General features: G+C 42.5%; 1 protein-coding gene across 3 annotated transcripts in view; it reads right to left on the minus strand.

The window, feature by feature from the left end:
- Nucleotides 1-18,830, minus strand: part of SETD1B (SET domain containing 1B, histone lysine methyltransferase) — a 48,591-nt gene that overhangs the window by 14,106 nt on the left and 15,655 nt on the right. For all 3 annotated transcript variants that reach the window (XR_011362081.1, XM_069960888.1, XM_069960887.1), the window contains exons 6-12: nt 17,287-18,423; nt 9,473-10,231; nt 9,007-9,180; nt 7,263-7,350; nt 3,856-4,064; nt 1,993-2,068; nt 671-1,126 (exon numbers count right to left, since the gene is read on the minus strand). Coding sequence is in view for 2 of the 3 variants with exons in the window: in XM_069960888.1 (XP_069816989.1) it covers nt 671-1,126; nt 1,993-2,068; nt 3,856-4,064; nt 7,263-7,350; nt 9,007-9,180; nt 9,473-10,231; nt 17,287-18,423 (2,899 nt within the window). In the remaining variant the exon portion in view is untranslated. The remainder of the gene's footprint in view (nt 1-670; nt 1,127-1,992; nt 2,069-3,855; nt 4,065-7,262; nt 7,351-9,006; nt 9,181-9,472; nt 10,232-17,286; nt 18,424-18,830) is intronic.

An 18,830-nucleotide genomic window follows, 5' to 3' on the forward strand; every position in this document is an offset into this window, starting at 1 on the left:
GTAAGTATAGCTGTTATATAGCTGCCTTCAGGAGACTGGACCTGGATACAGTAAGTACAGCTGTTATATAGCTGCCTACAGGAGACTGGACCTGGATACAGTAAGTATAGCTGTTATATAGCAGCCTTCAGGAGACTGGACCTGGATACAGTAAGTATAGCTGTTATATAGCAGTCTACAGGAGACTGGACCTGGATACAGGAAGTATAGCTTTGTTTTACAGCATGAATACAAAACAAAAAAAAATAATGAATGTAAATTGCAAACTTGTTTTATTTCACATCTACTGTTGATTTAGATTTTGAAAGTTATAACTTTCAGCGACACTTTAACCATTTGAGAAAAGTGCATTAGGATGGGTGACCATTCATAGTAATCTTTATACCACAAATAATCCTTGTAAATCCTATAAAAGTGTTGTCAAATATTAGGCAAATCCAGGGAGCATATATCCATTTTTATTCCTATTATTGTGAAGTGACATTAGATGTTGGACTGGAGGTGGGTAAAGAAATGTAAAACTGAATCATTGTATCCTTATTTACTTCTGTACATTTGTTCTGTGCTCGGTTTATATGCCTTAATAAATAAGGATCCTAATAATAAATAAGGATAATAAATAAATTTACTTCAGTAAAATAACATTGGATTAAAGTCCCACGTGCATTACCTTGATTTGATGGGGATGGAGCTCTTTCCATATCCTTTACATCATCCTCTTCTATGGTCCTGTCTGGCAGTTCCTTGCTGGGGGGTTCTGTTTCTAACAAATCTTTGGAATAAATTGCAGGGGCATCCAAACCACTGTTAACCACTGGAACTTCCTCCAAAGTTGATGGGGCAGGATATTCCAAACCTTCACCATCATCCATTAACTCTTCAGCCACAGAAACTTTGGTTGGACTACTCTGTCCAGAAAGACCTTTAAAAACATCATCTTCACCATCCATATCATCATCTAGTTCTATATCAATTTCCTCTTCCTCGTCATCTTCATACTCTGACTCATCCTCTTCATCATCGTCCTCATCTTCTTCAGAGTCAGAACTTGACTCGTACTCTGAAGACTCTTCACTTTCATCAGAGGAATCTGCTTCGGCTTTCGAAGAGGTCACGCTGGTTGCGTCTTTTACAAAAAGAACAAAAAGTCAAAACTTTTGGGCATCACAAGCAGGACATGTAAAGCTTGGTTCACACTACGTTTTGTTTCATGCAATTTTACAAAGAAACAGATGCATTTGTATGCATCCATTTTGATCCGTTTTTCCATTTACTTCAATTATAAAAGAACGGATCAAAATGCATTTTTTTTCTTTTAACAAATACAAAAACGTGGTCGGCCACAATTTTGCGTACTTAAAAAAAAAAAACTGATGCGTTTTGAGCCTTTTTTTTTATAATGGAAGGCAAAGAAGTAACAGATCAAAATGGATGCATCTGTTTTTCCAGCCCTTTTTTTTTTGTAAAAACAGAACAAAAAACAAACATACTGTGAACCCTGGTTAACACTGGTAACTTGCTGTATGGGCACACCGTTTATTCTTGGTTTTATTCATACATGTGACTAAGTGTATTTATTGGTTTACATGTGACTACCTCCATTTGTATGTATTTTATACCATTGGGGTTTGTATGTCCCCTGCATGTATGTCTCCATATAAAAAATAAAAAACATAAAAATTACAGATCAAGTAATATTATGGCAAGAGCCATATAGTTAGGTATAACCATATATATATAAAAAAAAAAAAAAGGTGTGTCATCACTGACCAAATAGAATCTACATACTACAGACCACATACACTCTCTTAAAATATACCGGCATGGTCAACACAGGTCAAAAATAATTCTACTATTACATAGAGCAGGGATGGGGAATCCACGGCTCTCCAGCTGTTGCAAAACTAGAGTTCCCATCATACCTGGACAGCCAGCTGGATAGCCGTGGGTTCCCCATCCCTAACATAGAGAAAGGCAACTCCAATATATTACCATCATCTGAGTCTTGTTCCTCTTTCCCACTTGTTTCTACACCATCTTCCTCCTCCTCCTCATCTTCCACATAATGCTGACAGAAAGAAAGAAAGAAAGAAAGAAAGAAAGAAAGAAAGAAAGAAAGAAAGAAAGAAAGAAAGAAAGAAAGAAAGAAAGAAAGAAAGAAAGAAAGAAAGAAAGAAAGAAAGAAAGAAAATGTAAATGAAATATTTTAGAAACATTTAACACACTTATCATAGCAAATAAAGGAATTTTCCCATCTTCAGTCTCTTCATGCATATCAGGCAAGCAGGGCATTTGTCATGAAAAAGTAGCAGATTTTTGTGCAAAGTAGGTGGTTTGTGAAAAAATCTGTGACTTTCGGCTAAAGTGTAGGAATAATAAATCCCTTGCCTTTGTTTCCTGGATGAAGTGCAAGTCAGAGGTTCGCTTTAGCAAGCTGGTGTGTAATGCTGGTGTCACACAAGGCAGAAGTGGATTCAAATGGGGTGGAAAATACAAAAGGGATGACGTGTACTACTCTTTCCTGTTAGATCCACTTCTTACTTTGGCGCAAAATCTGACGTGTGTGATTCCAACCTTACTGCCTAAAGGACCGGTTGTGGAGCCATATGATAAATGACTGCCATTATTTAGCTAATGAAAACACACAAGACAGTATATTCTATAAAAATCATGAGTACGGAATAGCTCTACATAAAATCTTAAAAATTGTAATGGAAGGAAACTACTACGGGGCCTATTTATCGTTTGCAGTATTTTTCTGTGGGGGGGGGGGAGGAGGGGTTGTGCACTTTTTACATGCTGCGCAAAAACTTATTGCTCAAACTTTGTCATTCACAGGCCTTGGTGAATCTGCTCATTTTTTGTTTGCTTGTGCAATTGTTTTGCAGCCAAATAAATTGCTCAAAATTGGCTAAAACACAGAGTCCGGCAGCATTGGGGCTGCTCTGGCGCGGTTGTTTTTGCGATGGTGGTCGCCGCTTGGAGCGGCGTAATTTTTTTTTTTTAGTTAGGAACCCACACGTATCAGGATCCTTGACACGGTGTGTGAGCTTAGGAACTTGATCAAAATGTACCGTATTTTTCGGCGTATAAGGCGACTGGGGGTATAAGACAACCCCTGACTTTTAAAGAGATTGTCAGGGGTTCACCTTATACGCCGGAAAATGTTATTCCCTGCCTGACCACAGCCCTTCTGCGGTCAGGCAGGGGTTAACTGCAGCTAAATTAATAAAACAAACAGTTAACTCACTTGGGCCCGTTCCCGGCCTCCGCGCCGCTTCTCCTCTGCTCCGGTTCCCGACGCAGCCAGTGTGACGGTCTCTGACTGCGTCGGGGATGCCAAAAGCTCATCCCAGTAGCCGAGCGTCTAATCGGAGACACTCGGCTGCTTGGGAGAGCGTCTCCAATTAGACGCTCGGCTGCTGGGGTGAGCTTTGGGCATCACATTGTATGTCACACTGGCTGCGCCGGGAACAGGAGCGGAGAAGACGACGCGTGGAGGCTGGGAACAGGGCCAAAACAGTTTGTTTGTTTTTTAAAATGGTCGTCCCATTCGGTGGGGATGCGGCCATTTTTGAGACCCCCCCACCATATGGGGTGACCATACCCCGCGTATAAGTCGACTTCTGACAAGATTTTTCGGGGTTAAAAAGTCGTCTTATACGCCGGAAAATACGGTAACTAACACCTGATGTTAGCAGTGTATAGTGCTGAGAAGCAGAGCGATAAGCAGTGATAAGTATATGGATGTACGACCATGTCTGTTTTTACTCCAGAAAATAATAACTGGCAATGTTTTCTCCAATGGCATTTAAAAAAACAAAAAAACAAAATAAACAAACAAACCGCACATACCTTACTAGAGAGGGCACCAACCGAGCCGTCATCCTGCTCCTCCTCCTTCTCAGACAATGTGTCCTCCTTATCAGACGGCTCTTCTGCTTCACTTTCCACCTCATCTTCCCCCTCACTGTCTAGGGGTATGGCCGGCCTTTTCCGGGCAGTAACAGAATCGGTGTCTTTCTTTGTTGGATCCAGAGTAACATCTTTCTCTCGTTCGCACTCTAAAATAAAAGAAAAAACTTTTTTTGAGGACTATTACAACAAAAAGCAAAAAAAAATTATATTTGGAGTGTGGCATTCTATGTTTTTTTTGTTTGTTTCTCAGTTAGCGGTCTATGGCTAATTTCCCACCATCGTTTTACCTTCCGCCACAATTAATTTTCTATTTTCCGTTTTTAAAACAGAGAATAAGAACCTAGAAGATCTTTCATATCCCCATTCATTTCAATGGGCTTTTATTGTGCTTTGTTTCCATCAAATCTGACTTTAGTTTTTTTGGGCAAACAAAAAAAAAAAAGTTCTGTCTGTCCAAAAGAACGGAACATGAACAGAAAGTAAACGTGTTTGTTTTTTATAAAAAACATGATAAATCAACTATGACTGATACTAACAGAAGGTAAGAAGGCAAGTTAGGCTAGGCTCACACTGCATCTTTGCAGTCCATTAACCCTTTGAGGACCAGGCCCAAAATGACCCAGTGGACCGCGCAAATTTTGATCTTTGCGCTTTCGTTTTTCCCTCCTCCCCTTCTAAGAGCTCCAGCACTCTCAGTTTTCTATCTACAGGCCATGTAAGTGCTTGTTTTTTACAGGAATAGTTGTACTGTGTAATGGCGTCTTTCATTTTACCATAACATGTATGATGGAATCCCAAATATATTATTTATGAAGATATAAATAGGTGAAATCGTAAAAAAGAATGCAATATGGTAACGTTTGGAGGGTTCCTGTGTCTACGTAATGCACTATATGGTAAAAGCGACATGATACTATTATTCTATAGGTCAGTCCGAACACAACCATATGCAGGTTACACAGATTCTCTAATGTTATATATATTTTTTAAATGAAATCCTTTTTTTTGGCAATTAATTATTAATAAAATGGGCCTATTGTGACGCTTATAACGGTTTTATTTTTCCACCTATGAGGCTGTATGGGGTGTAATTTATTTGTAATATTTGTGAAGATCGGACTTTTGATCACTTTTTATTAATATTTTTTTTATATATATAATGTAACATAAAATCGGTAATCCGTGCACTTTTTCCCCTCTTTTTGTGTACGCCGTTCACCGTTCGCAATGACGCTTGTTATATTTTAATAGATCGGACAATTACACGCGCTACGGTATATTATATGTTTATTTATTTATTTTTATATGTTTTATTTATATAATGGGAAAGAGGGGTGATTTCAACTTTTATTGGGGGAGGGGTTTTGGGGTAGTGTATGGGTGTTTTTAACTTTTTTTTTTTTTTTTTTTTTTACACATTTGAAGTCCCTTTGGGGGACTTTTAAATACAGTACTTTGATTTTTACACTGATCATTGCTATGCCATAGGCATAGCATTGATCAGTGTTATCGGCGATCTGGTCATTGAGCCTGCCTGTGCAGGCTTAGTGCAGCAGATCGCCGATCGGACCGTACGGAAGCAGGTGAGAGACCTCCGGCGGTCTGTTTTAACGATCGGGACCGCGGGGGTCCCGATCAGTAAGTGACAGGGGACTCCCCCTGTCACATACACTTAAACGCCGCATCGCGCCGCGGCGTTTAAAGAGTTAATGACGCGCGGCAGCACGATCGCTGCAGCGTGTCATTACCGGTGAGGTCTCGGCTGCTGTTTGCAGCCGGCCCCCACCTGCTATGAAGCGCGCTCCGCTCCGGAGTACGCTTCATAGGCGGAGAAACACCCAGGACGTATAGTTACGCCCTAGGTCGTCTGGGGACAGACTTCCATGGCGTAACTATACGCCCTGGGTCGTCTAAGGGTTAAACATATCAGTTTTATAGGGAAAAAATTGATGCAAAAGCGTTTGTTTTTTTTTTGAGCACACAGAAAAAAAATGTGGTTGACGTTTTTGTGTATGTTAAAAGTTAAAAGAATGTTAACCATTCAAAAATTGATCGATGAACGGGCGGCAAAACCGCAGTGTGAAACCTTAGTCATCTTTTTGTTTTTACCAAGCATGTGCAGAAGTTTGTGCTTATCTGTTCATTTAAGGGTTCATTTACACAGAAAGATTATCTGACATTATTTGCCAAAGATTTGAAGCCAAAGCCAGAAATGGATTTGAAAAGAGGAGAAATCTCAGGCTTTCCTTTGACCTGGTCTCTGTATATAGTCTGTTTCTGGCTTTGGCTTCAAATCTTCGGCAGATAATCTGTCAGATCTTTCTGTGTAAATGGACCCTAACATGGACGGATAAGTTCATGAATGAGCCAGACACAGGTGTGAACCTAACCTATAACAGTTAACGTAACCTATTTGCAAGCAGATTTTCTGTGCACAAAATCCAGCAAGTGGGGTGAAAAAAAAAATGCAGAAGATCTGTGCAGAAATGTCGCTGCAGTTTGGATTGCGTATCTGCAGCATGTCAGCTTTGCTGTTGGATTTCTATTAGAAAGTTCGCATCAGTCTTTTAGATTTTGCTGGCAATGGCAATATACGCAACGCTGTACGCTTTGGTGCAGATTTTCTGTTGCAGAAACACTTTGACCAAATCCCTATAGTTTAACATCTCTTTTTTCACAGCTGATGTCTGACCATTAGTGTTTTACTGCAAATCTACTTGTGTAATGTAAACTTCCCATTGTCCCAGTTAGCCAGAATCCTACTCAACATTGATGAGGGGAGAAGGGGAAGGTGCTTCCTTGAGTAGTATGGCCAGCAGACTCTGGGATATAGGTAAGAAAGCTGTGACAACTGGATATTGCACCATATGAATAGGCACAACTCTACAAAATGCATTCAGTAGACACAGCAGCTCCACAACATTGGAGATAGAGTACAAGAAACTATGACCCCACTAGGGGCAGGTGGGATTTTATGTTCCTCCTGATGCTAGTGGGGTCATCAATTCGTACAATAATGAGGGGCAATACCCCAAAACAGCTGTTTGTGGATGGATGCCTGGCTTTAGCATTCCCTTGTCATGTTGCAATACTCGCAAATGAGTTAGACTGACACAAAAGGGGCCACCCCGGTATTTCCCCATTTGTATCCTGATACTCGCAACTGAGAGGGACCTCAGGTTTCTGTCCCAGGAGGGATATCTGGCTACTCCCATGTTGTGAGACTTGTAACCGAGGCTCCACGGACCTCTTTTTGTACATAAAGTAAAGTCAAGTATACAGTTAAAACATGAAGCTTTACCAAAAAGAAAGTAATGGAATGTTTATAGATTAGGATTGCTAACCTTCATCCTCCTCATCTATAGGTTTGGTGACACGTATCCTTTTCTGTTCTCCCTCCAGCCCAGATTCAGGAGGCTCCTTCCTCTTCACCTTAGATAAAAAAAAAAAAAAAAAAAAACGAAACAAGTAAATAATTTAGAAAGTAGGAATATAAGTTATTCTAAAAGCATATGGCATCACCACAAAGCAAATGCATTACCAGAATGTCTATCTATGATCATGAATGACGCTTACAGCTATAGGTAAAGACTAGACTTTGTGGATAAACAGGAATTTAACATTCAAGAACACAGGAGTCAAATAGGAGTCCTTCCAGTTGCTGCAAAACTACAAATCCCATCTAAAACTAAAGCTTTGGCTGTCCAGGCATGATGGGAAGTGTAGTTAAGCAGCAGCTGGAGGGCTGAAAAAGTTGACACTCCTGCTCAAAAGCCGTATCTCTGAAACTGCTTATTTGAAGGAGAAGTCCGACTAAGTATTTTTATTAAATTATTGTATTGCACCGAAAAGTTATACAAATCACCAATATACACTAATTACTGGAAATAAAGTGCTTTTTTCCCTGCACTCATTACTGCATCAAGGCTTCACTTCCTGGATAAACACGGTGATGTCACTTCCTGGATAACATGGTGATGTCACTTCCTGGATAACATGGTGATGTCACTTCCTGGATAACATGGTGATGTCACTTCCTGGATAACATGGTGATGTCCCGACCCGACTCCCAGAGCTGTGTCGGCTGTGGCTGCTGGAGAGGATGATGGCAGAGGGATGCTCAGTGTCCCTCCAGAGCCCTGTGTCCCTCAGTGTCCCCCTGCCATCATGCTCTCCAGCAGCCACAGCCCGCACAGCTCTGGGAATCGGGTCGGGACATCAACATGTTATCCAGGAAGTGACATCATCATTTTATCCAGGAAGTGGCATCACTATGTTATCGGAGAAGTGGCATCACTATGTTATCAAGGAAGTGACATCATTTTATCCAGGAAGTGACATCGCCATGTTATTCAGGAAGTGACATCTCCATGTTATCCAGGAAGTGACATCACCATGTTATCCAGGAAGTGACATCACCATGTTATCCAGGAAGTGACATCACCATGTTATCGGAGAAGTGGCATCACTATGTTATCAAGGAAGTGACATCATCATTTTATCCAGGAAGTGACATCGCCATGTTATTCAGGAAGTGACATCTCCATGTTATCCAGGAAGTGACATCACCATGTTATCCAGGAAGTGACATCACCATGTTATCGGAGAAGTGGCATCACTATGTTATCAAGGAAGTGACATCACCATTTTATCCAGGAAGTGACATCACCATGTTATCCAGGAAGTGACATCACCATGTTATTCAGGAAGTGACATCTCCATGTTATCCAGGAAGTGAAGCCTTGATGCAGTAGTAAGTGCAAGGAAAAAGCATTTCCTGTAATAAGTGTATATTGGTGATTTGTATAACTTTTGGGGGGCAATACAATACTTTAATAAAAATTGACAGACTTCTTTAACTTACAGTATACTTTACTGTCTGCAAAGAACAAAAATAAATTCCTTTGAGTAGTCTTCACACCTTTGCAAATAACTTTGTGAAGTCTTGGTACTTTGTGTCATGGTAGTTACATAGCTATAGTGACTGCAAACAAACCTCATGCCCTGCACTCCTGCATCTCCCCCCCCCTCGTATCTGTACCATCCTACGTGCCAACACAGATGCAGACAAACACGATTTAAAGATACCTTGAATGAGGGAAGACGAATGGCACCACGCAAGCCAATGCCCAAGCCTATGCCTTCAAAGCCCAGTCCTTCTCCTTTGTTCCAGCTTTCTAGCAGGCTCGATGTTATTTGGTCCTTTGGCTTTGGTTTCTCTTCGTCTTTGCCATCTCCAGATTTTACCGGTGTCAGAGACTGCTGTAATGAGGAACAAAAAAATAGAGAATCATAAGAAAATGATCACTTTTAGATTTCCACATGCCCAATACTTTGTTCCAAAAAGACAAGTGCTACTAAAGTCGTCTGGCAGCTGCTTATAGCCCTATGGAAACAATCAGACACAGTTCCCCTATCTGCGCAAGCATTGTCTCTGTGTATGAGGCTCGAAAGTCTATGCAAACGTTCAGCACATTACTTCACATATTAAAGGGGTTGTTCACCCCAAAATGTTTTCTTTGAAATTAAAGATTTTTAGTTTACTTACACGTACCTTTGCTAAGCGCTCCTTCTTATCCCACCACTCATCGAATGCCCTGAATGCCACAACCTCCACCATTTTGCGGTTCAGATCTCTTTTCATTATGGCTTTAAGTTCCTTGACGATGACCAATAGCACTCCGTCCACCGTGGCCTTATGCGGATCCTCCTTCTTGTGCTCATAGCCTGGTGGTGGCACAGATGGATCAAACTTTGGATAAGGTGGCCAAGGCTGCCCTCGTGCGAGATGTGTAGACATGGCAAAGGGACGATAAGGATGCTGGCTGAACTGCATGGAGTTCCCCAAGAAATGGTGGTAAGGGTATGAATTCTGTCCCTGCATCATGCGGCTGAGCATCTGGGTCTGCATCTGAAAGGACATTGGCATGCCACCCCACTGGGTACCAAGGGCACTCATCATGTCTCCTTGAATCATGGGGAACATGCCTTGATGGTAAGGTGGTGGGGGCGGTAAAATATGTGGTGGAGGAACCCCTGGTGGGGCAGGTAGTGGAGGAGGGGGTACTGTGACTGATGGGAGACTAGGTGGAGGTGGTGGAGGAAGAGGAGGTGGCATAGGAAACCCAGGCTGCGGTGGTGGTGGTAGTGGTGGGAATCCAGGAGGCATAATAGGCATGACTGGAGTTATGACTGCAGAACTGGTTACTGCCGAATTTATGACAATAGATTTGGCACATTCTTCACTAGTGAGGGGAGACGCGTTCATTTCATCATCCGAAATCTCCATGTCCTCTCCAGAAGAAGGATGATCCTATGGAAACAGATGGGCACCAGTTAGTACGTCACAGATATCACACATAACATATAACCTTACAATCCCATGCGATCGCTACAATTCTGATCAGTAACAAATAATCGTTCACCGTGATTCACGTAACGATAGTCGTTAATTACAATTGTTATTACCACCGTTTGTATACTCTATACTTCTCCTGATCCCTGCGAACAACGACGTGTATATGCACCGAAAGATTTGCAAACGATTAATGATTTTACGGGCCGCTTTTCGATGCAAATATTCTTTGTTTGATCGTTGCCTGCGTACACACGGACAAATTATTGCTTAAAGTGTCGCAAGTTGTTTTTTTTTGTAACTTCATAGAAACATCAAAGCAGGTTCCAACAGCACCACTGAAGCAGTAATATAAGAACTTTCCAGGCACTACAAACAGGGCGTACTACAAGTATCAGCCACACTCATCAGGACACTGAACAGACCTGATACTTGTCCATACTCAGGCTCTTGCATACCTTCAGGTTGTGCTCAGTATGAAACAGTTCATCTCATCAAAGTGTATACAGGTAACAGATGCGGCACTCACCCATGGTAAAAACAGACCTTTATTCCATGCTTAGAACACAGAGTGGAGGCTTGTGGACGGGCGGACGCTGCCTGGTGCGTGAAAAGGTCTGTTGCTCGTCCACTTTTTTGCTGGGACCAGGGAGAAGGTGGCCGAGGGAAAAGACGTCCACTCACCTCCCCGGCTCCAGCGGCGGGTCCCGCATCGCGGCGCTCCAGTGCCCGGCCGCTTCCGGGTGTCTGACGTGGGCCCGAGACGTGACGTCTCAGGTCCGCTCAGCCACTCAGTGAAGGAGGCGGGATCCGTTTCAAGTCCGCTCAGATCCCGCCACCTGAGACGTCAAGTCTCGGGCCCGCGTCAGACACCCGGAAACAGCCGGGAACCGGGCACCGTAACACTGCGTCGATGGGACCAGGGAGGTGAGTGGACGTCTTTTCCCTCGGCCACCTCCTCCCCGGTCCTATCAAAAAAGTGTCCCCCCCCTCCCGCTGGAGTACCCCTTTAATGGTTCTGAGTTTGACATACTAAGTATGTCAGCCCATTGAAGTGAATAAGCAAGTATCCACAGCGGATTTCGCTGCAAATTTGCAGCGAGAAATCCACTGCAGATACGTTATGTGTGAATCTAGCCTTAAACTACCATGGAGGAGTGCCGCATCTGTTACCTGTATCCACTATAGTCAATGGGAGAGATTTATGAAAGGGAGTAAATATACACCTGGTGTAAACTGCCCACAGCAACCAATCACAGCTCAGATTTCAGCTCTGGTAAAATATAAGCTGAGCTGTGATTGGTTGCTGTGGGCACTTTACACCAAGTGTATATTTTTGCCCTTTCATAAATCCCCCCCGATGAGTCCACAGAGACAGTAGGATGTGGGATGCACACCAGCAGGGAACGGACACTAATGTGACCAACCGGAAAGAGAATGTCTGACACCACCCAGGAACGAAGTTCAAATTTCTTTTATTCCATATTCAGGTACATCAATAAACATGCAACGTTTCAACCTGTCTGGTGATGCTTGATAAAGCCCAGACTGGTCGAAACATCGCATGTTTGCTGAACTTTATTCCAAAAAACTGTCAATAACTGGGGCCCCGGAAACACATGTGCAGTGCCCTCCCCTATATCATGGGCATCTCTTCTCTATTCTGGAGACTGGTGGGGGTCTCAGTGGTCGGGACAGTCCCTTTATCTACAACTGATATCCACAAAGTATCTTCTTACATTGAGGTTTCTGAAGCCAAAGCCAGAAGCAGATCCTAAATGGAGGATATGTATACAAGAAATACTGAGACTTCTCTATCCATTCCTGGCTTTGGCTTAAAAAATTTAATTGAAAAAAAAAAAGAAAAGAAACAGGAGAACATGGTCTAACAGTCAAATAGTTTTACACCTGCAATTTCACTAGCAAGGCCAAAGCGAGAGGCAGCAATGAATGACATCACATGTTCTCCGCGCTGGGAAATCTAACGTTTCACCCAGCATTTGTGTTAGGCGAGAGCAGCTGGTCTCTTTTGTTGTAAGTGCACAAAGCACAGAGGCCGCACCACACACTGAATACAAACTAACTGCACTGACTACTCCACGTTACGCAATCGTGACCTTCTTCAAATTACATACTCTATACATCTTTGGAAATGTCTTGCAAATCAGCAAGGGGACAGGTCTCCTGATATTGGTGCTAGGGGGCACACACGGAGGAATTACAGTATATGCAGTGCACACACAGACACAGCATATAGATGTGAAGACGCAAAATTCCTGTTTCTGTTGTCTTCCTTAAAGGGAATCTGTCACTAGGTTTATGCTGTTTTAAATGAGGGCAGCATAAAATAGTGAGAGAAATGCTGAACAGATCTGTGTATTACTTACATCATTCTGTTCAGCCGTTCTCCTAATATGCAGGAGAAAATGATTCTTGCCACACTCCTCCCCCGCCCTCCAGCTGCTGATTGACAGTTGGCTGCCTATACACAGCATGGATAGATAATTGCCCAGCAGCTGGTGGGTGGAGTTTTCTCATGAATATCCAGTACTGGGCACTGAGCAGCGTCACACTGTGCAATCTATGAGCCATGGGTCACAGCGTGATGCTGCTCTAGCTGCTCCCACACAAGTGTGAATAGGGTTTTACAGTCCAGTCCTAAAAGTGCCCCCAGCATCTGCAGACATGGGCAATCCTTTATACACCGCAGCAGCCCATCCATGGTGCCCACCTCTATCACTCTCTAAGCAATGAATGAGCATACACCACCAGAGCTGCATCTACAATCCTGTTACATCATATATTATACTCCAGTCACCTCCAGAGATGCATTCCCTATTCCGCTTTTACATCATGTGTCATACAGCATTCACCTCCAGAGCTGCAGTCACTACTGTGCTGTTACATCACATATTATACTCCAGTCACTTCCAGAGCTGCATCCTGGCCTGTGCATTGCCTGTGGTCAGTATATATAGTAACACTGCACACTATATACACAAATAAGGCGATGTATGCGTCTGTGCTGTCTCTGTGGGAGGGTGGGGAACCTCTAACCATCAGCTGTATCTACAACATTTATGATATATATATATATATATATATATATATATATATATATATATATATATATATATATCTATATATATATATTTATTAATTTCAAATCAACTGGGGCCAGAGATTTGTAATTTAATTCTATTAAAAAATCTCAAGTCTTCCAGTACCTATCAGTGGTGTATTCTTTCCGTACCTATCAGTGGTGTATTCTTTCCAGTCTAGAGAGCTGGAGAGGTTTTCTATGGGGATTTGCTGCTGCTCTGGACAGTTCCTGACATGGACAGCGGTGGCAGCAGAGAGCACTGTGTCAGACTGGAAAGAATACACCACTTCCTGCAACACATACAGCAGATGATAAGTACTGGAGATTTTTTTTTTTTAAAACAGAAGTAAACTACAATTCTCCGCTGCAAATTTAGTGAACAACCCCTCTTATTTAGTTTTATTTTTGGAATGTCCTATAACAATGCAAATCATCAGTAGGGGAACTGGGATGTTCCATCTTTTACCCTGTAAATCCACAGCATAATACAAGCTTAAAATAACATGCGCTTGTATTAGGTTGCAGATTTTCTGGGAAAACATGCCTGGGTTACAAATGTTCATAGATGAGTCATCACGTGCATTTATATTTAGGCGCGCTGCTTGTACATTCCCGTAATCATCCACTAGGTGGCGTGTCTGGTGTTCAACGCTCCAACGGCGGATTCTTTGTACAATAGTTTCACACTACAAGGGGACTGACCACTAAATGAATCATTGCCTCTGCCTGTACGGAAACAACTTTCAGAGGGTACTGGGGAGGTGCAGCTAGCGGGGTAAAAGCCAAAGCATCACAGTACCAACCAGAGGCTCTTTGTACGGCCATGCAGGTGATGGATCCGAGGTCTGCTCCCCATTGCAACCAAGCCAACCCTGTGCACAGCCCAGTATACATTATATAGCGAGAAATAGTTATGGAAAAACACTAATAAACTTAAAGAGACTGTCAGTAGGTTTGTCCTGTCCTATCTCAGGGTAGCATAAACTAGCGACAGAGAAGCTGAACAGAATGATGGATCACTTACATTGTTCTGTGCAGCTGATCCAGAGATCTCCTCCTGAATAACATGGACAATAAGTAGTCCTCTCCATTATGTGCATGAGCTCAGTAGTCCTGGATATTCATGAGAAGCAGAAAACTCCGCCCACCAGCTGCTGATTGGCAGTTATCTATCCATGCTGTGTATAGGCAAAAACTGTCAATCAGCAGCTGGAGGGCGGGGGGAGGGGTGCAGCAAGAATCCTATTATCTTGCATATTAGAAGAACGGCAGAACAGAATGATGTCAGTAATATACCCATCTGTTCAGCATTTCTGTCACTAGTTCATGCTGCCCTCAAGACAGTGTAAACCTAGTAACAGATTCCCTTTAAGGAAGACAACAGAAACTGGAATTTTGCGTCTTCACATCTATATGCTGTATCTGTTTGTGCACTGCATATACTGTAATTCTTCCCTGTGTGCCCCCTAGCACCAATATCAGGAGACCTGTCCCCTTGCTGTGCAGAGATCCCATAACACCAGTGAGCGAGCACGTAGGATCATTGTCACGTGATCGGCTATATTATGGATGGGGTCAGGGCTCCTGATATCAGCATTATAGGGCACACAGGGAGGGATTACAATAGGTGCATTGTATACACTTACTAATACAGGTCACTGATTATTTCTGCTATGAAGTGGCCATGCCCTTTAAAGGTTTGGGGCTTTCAATCTTCACTCACTATATATACTCCTAGCAGATTCCTCGGTTTTAAAGACCCACTTTTGCCTATTAATCTGGTTGGGTAGAATTATTCGCTGTCTTGGCAGCGATTCTATGCAGGTGCCCTGTACTTAGGGCCCTATTACACAGAACGATTATGGTGCGAATTATCGTTATATCGTTAGAATGTAAACCATCGTTTCATGTAAATGCAGGCAACAATCCAACGAGAAATCGTTCGTTTGGCGCTGACACCAAAATCAATGTTAATCCTTCATTGTAATTCCGCATTCGTTTACTAATCATTCAGTATTATGGTCCGTTTACGCGAAGGGATAATTCGCCCAATCGATTGTTTAACGCTTTTGAAGCAACGATTTGGTTTTTATAACGATCAGCGTTTAGACTAATAAATTGTTCGAAAATTCGTAAGAAATATCGTTATTGCGATCGTTAAGATCACTTAAGCCCATCTTAAGACCATCTCAATTTGAAAAATTGTTTACGCGAAGCGGTCTGCGAACGACGATTTGAGAACATGTTGAAAGATTACAATAAACGATTTTTCGCTCGTCGCTAGATCGTTCGCTGTGTTTACATGAACCGATTATCGCTCAAAAACGCTTGTTATTGCAAAAATTCGAACGATAATCGTTCTGTGTAAATGCAGCATTATTCCACATTGTTCCTTCTTTTGCTGGGATTAGATTGTAATAACGATGGTCATGACTATAGTTCTATGCAATATGGTTAAGGGTATGTTCACACTTACCGGATCCGCAGCAGATTTCATTTAAATAACTGAACACAGCATCAAATCTGCACCATCAAATCTGCTGCAGATCCTGTAGGTGTGAACGCACCCTAACAGTTTCACGTTAACGATAAACGATCTTGTTCACAATCATTTATCTTTTCACCATGTCTTTAGATTACCGCTTTACCTTTATGCATCTTACAGTCTCACATCAGCCTGTTATTTTATCTCGTTTTCATTAGGTCTCTGTACAGCTTCCTGTGCTATATGGATTTATGATTATGTAATTCCTTAAAGGGGTAGTTCACAAAAATTTACTTCTATTAAAAAAACCTCAAGTCTTCCAGTACTTATCAGCTGCTGTATGTCCTGCAGGAAGTGGTGGACATACAGCAGCAGATAAGTACTGGAAGACTTGAGATTTTTAAAAAATATAAGTAAATTACAAATCTCTATAAAAGTTTTTATAACCAGTTCATTTAAAAGATTTTTTTTTTCGACCAGAGTATCCCTTTAAGTCTGAGGCTCCTTTTACCGTGCGTCTTGCAGCTTACATCAAGAATATTTCACCGTGTGGCATTCGTCACCCATTGTAAACAATAAAACGTATGCTTGGGTATAACAACTTATACTGACTGTCTCCCTATGGAATAGTGTGTACATGGCCATCCTTAGAGTAACATGTTTCATTCGGGTCTCGATTAAAACGTGCTACAATTTTTAACATAGCTTCAAAACATTCAACAGAATGCACATGTGATAAAAAAGGGGGCATTCACACGTCCGCAAAAAACGGTCCATGTTTGGATGGTGTTCTGCTGAACGGACCCCAGAGCTTCCAGCATCATGATTCATTAGCGCAAACTTTTAAACAGTTTTAGAGCTCTGGGCCTCATAATGACAGATGATGCCGGGAGCTCCGAGGTCCGGTCATGGTAAGTTTTCCTTGTGGACATGTGACTGCCCCCTGATATTTCTTTTGAAGCAAATGTACCAATTCGCTACATTTTTTTTATATGACCTGGTCGGTGCCTGTGTGTTGATACCATTTTTCATTTTGCCGCCTGGTTCCTGCCATCTGTGTTGTTTCATGACATGCAAACAGGGCCGTTCTTTGCACTGGAGGCGGGCCTGGCACCCCCAGCTCACCAATATCCCCTCCCCAGCCAGGCTTGATTCTGAAGGAGGCGCGTCACCAAGGGGAGGCGATATAGGTCAACTGGGGGTGCCAGTCCCACCTCCAGTGCATAGAGTGGCCCTATGTGCATGACAAAAACTGGCGCAGATGGCAGGAACCGGGCGACGATTTGAAAAATGGACGGTGTCATCGAGATCTACGCACGGTTGCTGACCAGGTTATGTAGAAAAATGTTTAAGTAGTGAAGTGGTACATTCTCTTTAAAAAACAGCTTTATTTGCAACATTTCAGGAATCCATTTCAGGACTTACCTCTTCCATTTTCTCAGACACTGGAGTTTCATCACCAGCCACCTGTTCCTTCACATCTGAGCTTTCCACTTTCCTGCAAGACTGACTCAACTGGTCAATAGGAGTTCCTGACCTTGAGTTCTGGCAAAGAGAAGCGGTGCCAAGAATTGGCTCGTCGTCATCATCAGAGTCTGGAAGAGGAGTAGGACTGATGTCCTCTAAGCCAGTGCTAGACGGCCGTGAGGAGGGAGTAACGTCCTGGTACTGAGAGTTTGAAGTGTAAGGAGGGATTGGTGACAACTGGGAAGATGATGAGGATATCGGGCTTCCTTCCATCCTCAACTCATTGTCCGAGCTCGGTTCATTTAGGAAAGGTAATTTGGTTCTTTGCTCTTTTAAAAGCATTTCAATTCTGGAGTCTAAACTATGGTGCTGCATTTCTGCTTCCAAAGTTGGTGTCCCTGGTGTGTCCCCCCCATCCGGTGTTCGAGCACCAGATGCAGACTTCTGCTCAATGACAGACTCTGGCTCGGGAGGAGGGGGTTCCTCTGGTTTCTCTTTAACTGGTACAAAGTCAATAGCCACAGAACTACATACACCATCGGAGAACGTCTCTGACGGCGGTGGCGGCGGTGCTGTTCTTCGGAAATCTACTTCTCTTGATGCCTGTGGGAATGGATTTTCGTCGGGTAATGGATAAACTGAAGACGCTTGGTAAGGAGTAAAAGCTGACGACAAACCAGTCTGGCTCAGGGGTGGCGTGTGGGAAAACTGTGAAGTCTCTGGCTGGGATCGCGTTGCGTTAAAGGTGTGATCGGAGCTCCTGTAAGCACTAGAACCGTGAACATAGTGGTGCCCGGGCCTCCGATTATAAGCGTCCGTAAACTTTGATTCGTGCCTCCTTGGTTTGTAGTCCTGTCCGTAGTGAAATGCTGGTGTTGTTTGTCGACTTGAATAGTTAGAGTCCTGTGAATAAGGAGTTCCAAGACGTGGGGTGTGAGGTGTTCCTTGTGATTGAGGGGTAAACTGGCTGTAAGAGTTTGGGGTATCTTGCCGACAACTTGAATAGGCTGTATCGTGGGAGAATGGGGTACTGCTGTTTGGGGTAACTGAAGCACTTGTGCTAGTTTCTTTTGGACGTTTTACGGTTTCGTTAATCTGAGGGGAAAAAAATGAAAACTCATAAGCGGTGTTACATAACACAATGAATTACATTACCATCAAGTATTCACTTCACCACAGTAGGTAACAATCTCCCTATCCAATCCTGTTTTGTTTTTATAGAAAGCATTACCCACCCATAGTGTTGTGGTCAGTAGATTTTTTTGGGCCAAATTCAGGAGTGAAATGGACGGAGAAAAACTAGCATAGAAATATTCACACCTTTTACTGCATTTACCTGCTTTTCATTTAAAATACAGACCATGATGCTGCCCAAATTCTAGGAATAATTTTATTATTATTATTATTATAATAAAAAAAATTTTTTATTTTTTTTAAAAATTGTGACTCAGGAAAAAGAAAATCAATAAGTGAATATAAGAAAGGGAGGAAAATAGTATTTT

This window comes from Dendropsophus ebraccatus, chromosome 3, assembly GCF_027789765.1.
Source record: "Dendropsophus ebraccatus isolate aDenEbr1 chromosome 3, aDenEbr1.pat, whole genome shotgun sequence".
Classification (NCBI taxonomy): Eukaryota; Metazoa; Chordata; class Amphibia; order Anura; family Hylidae; genus Dendropsophus; species Dendropsophus ebraccatus.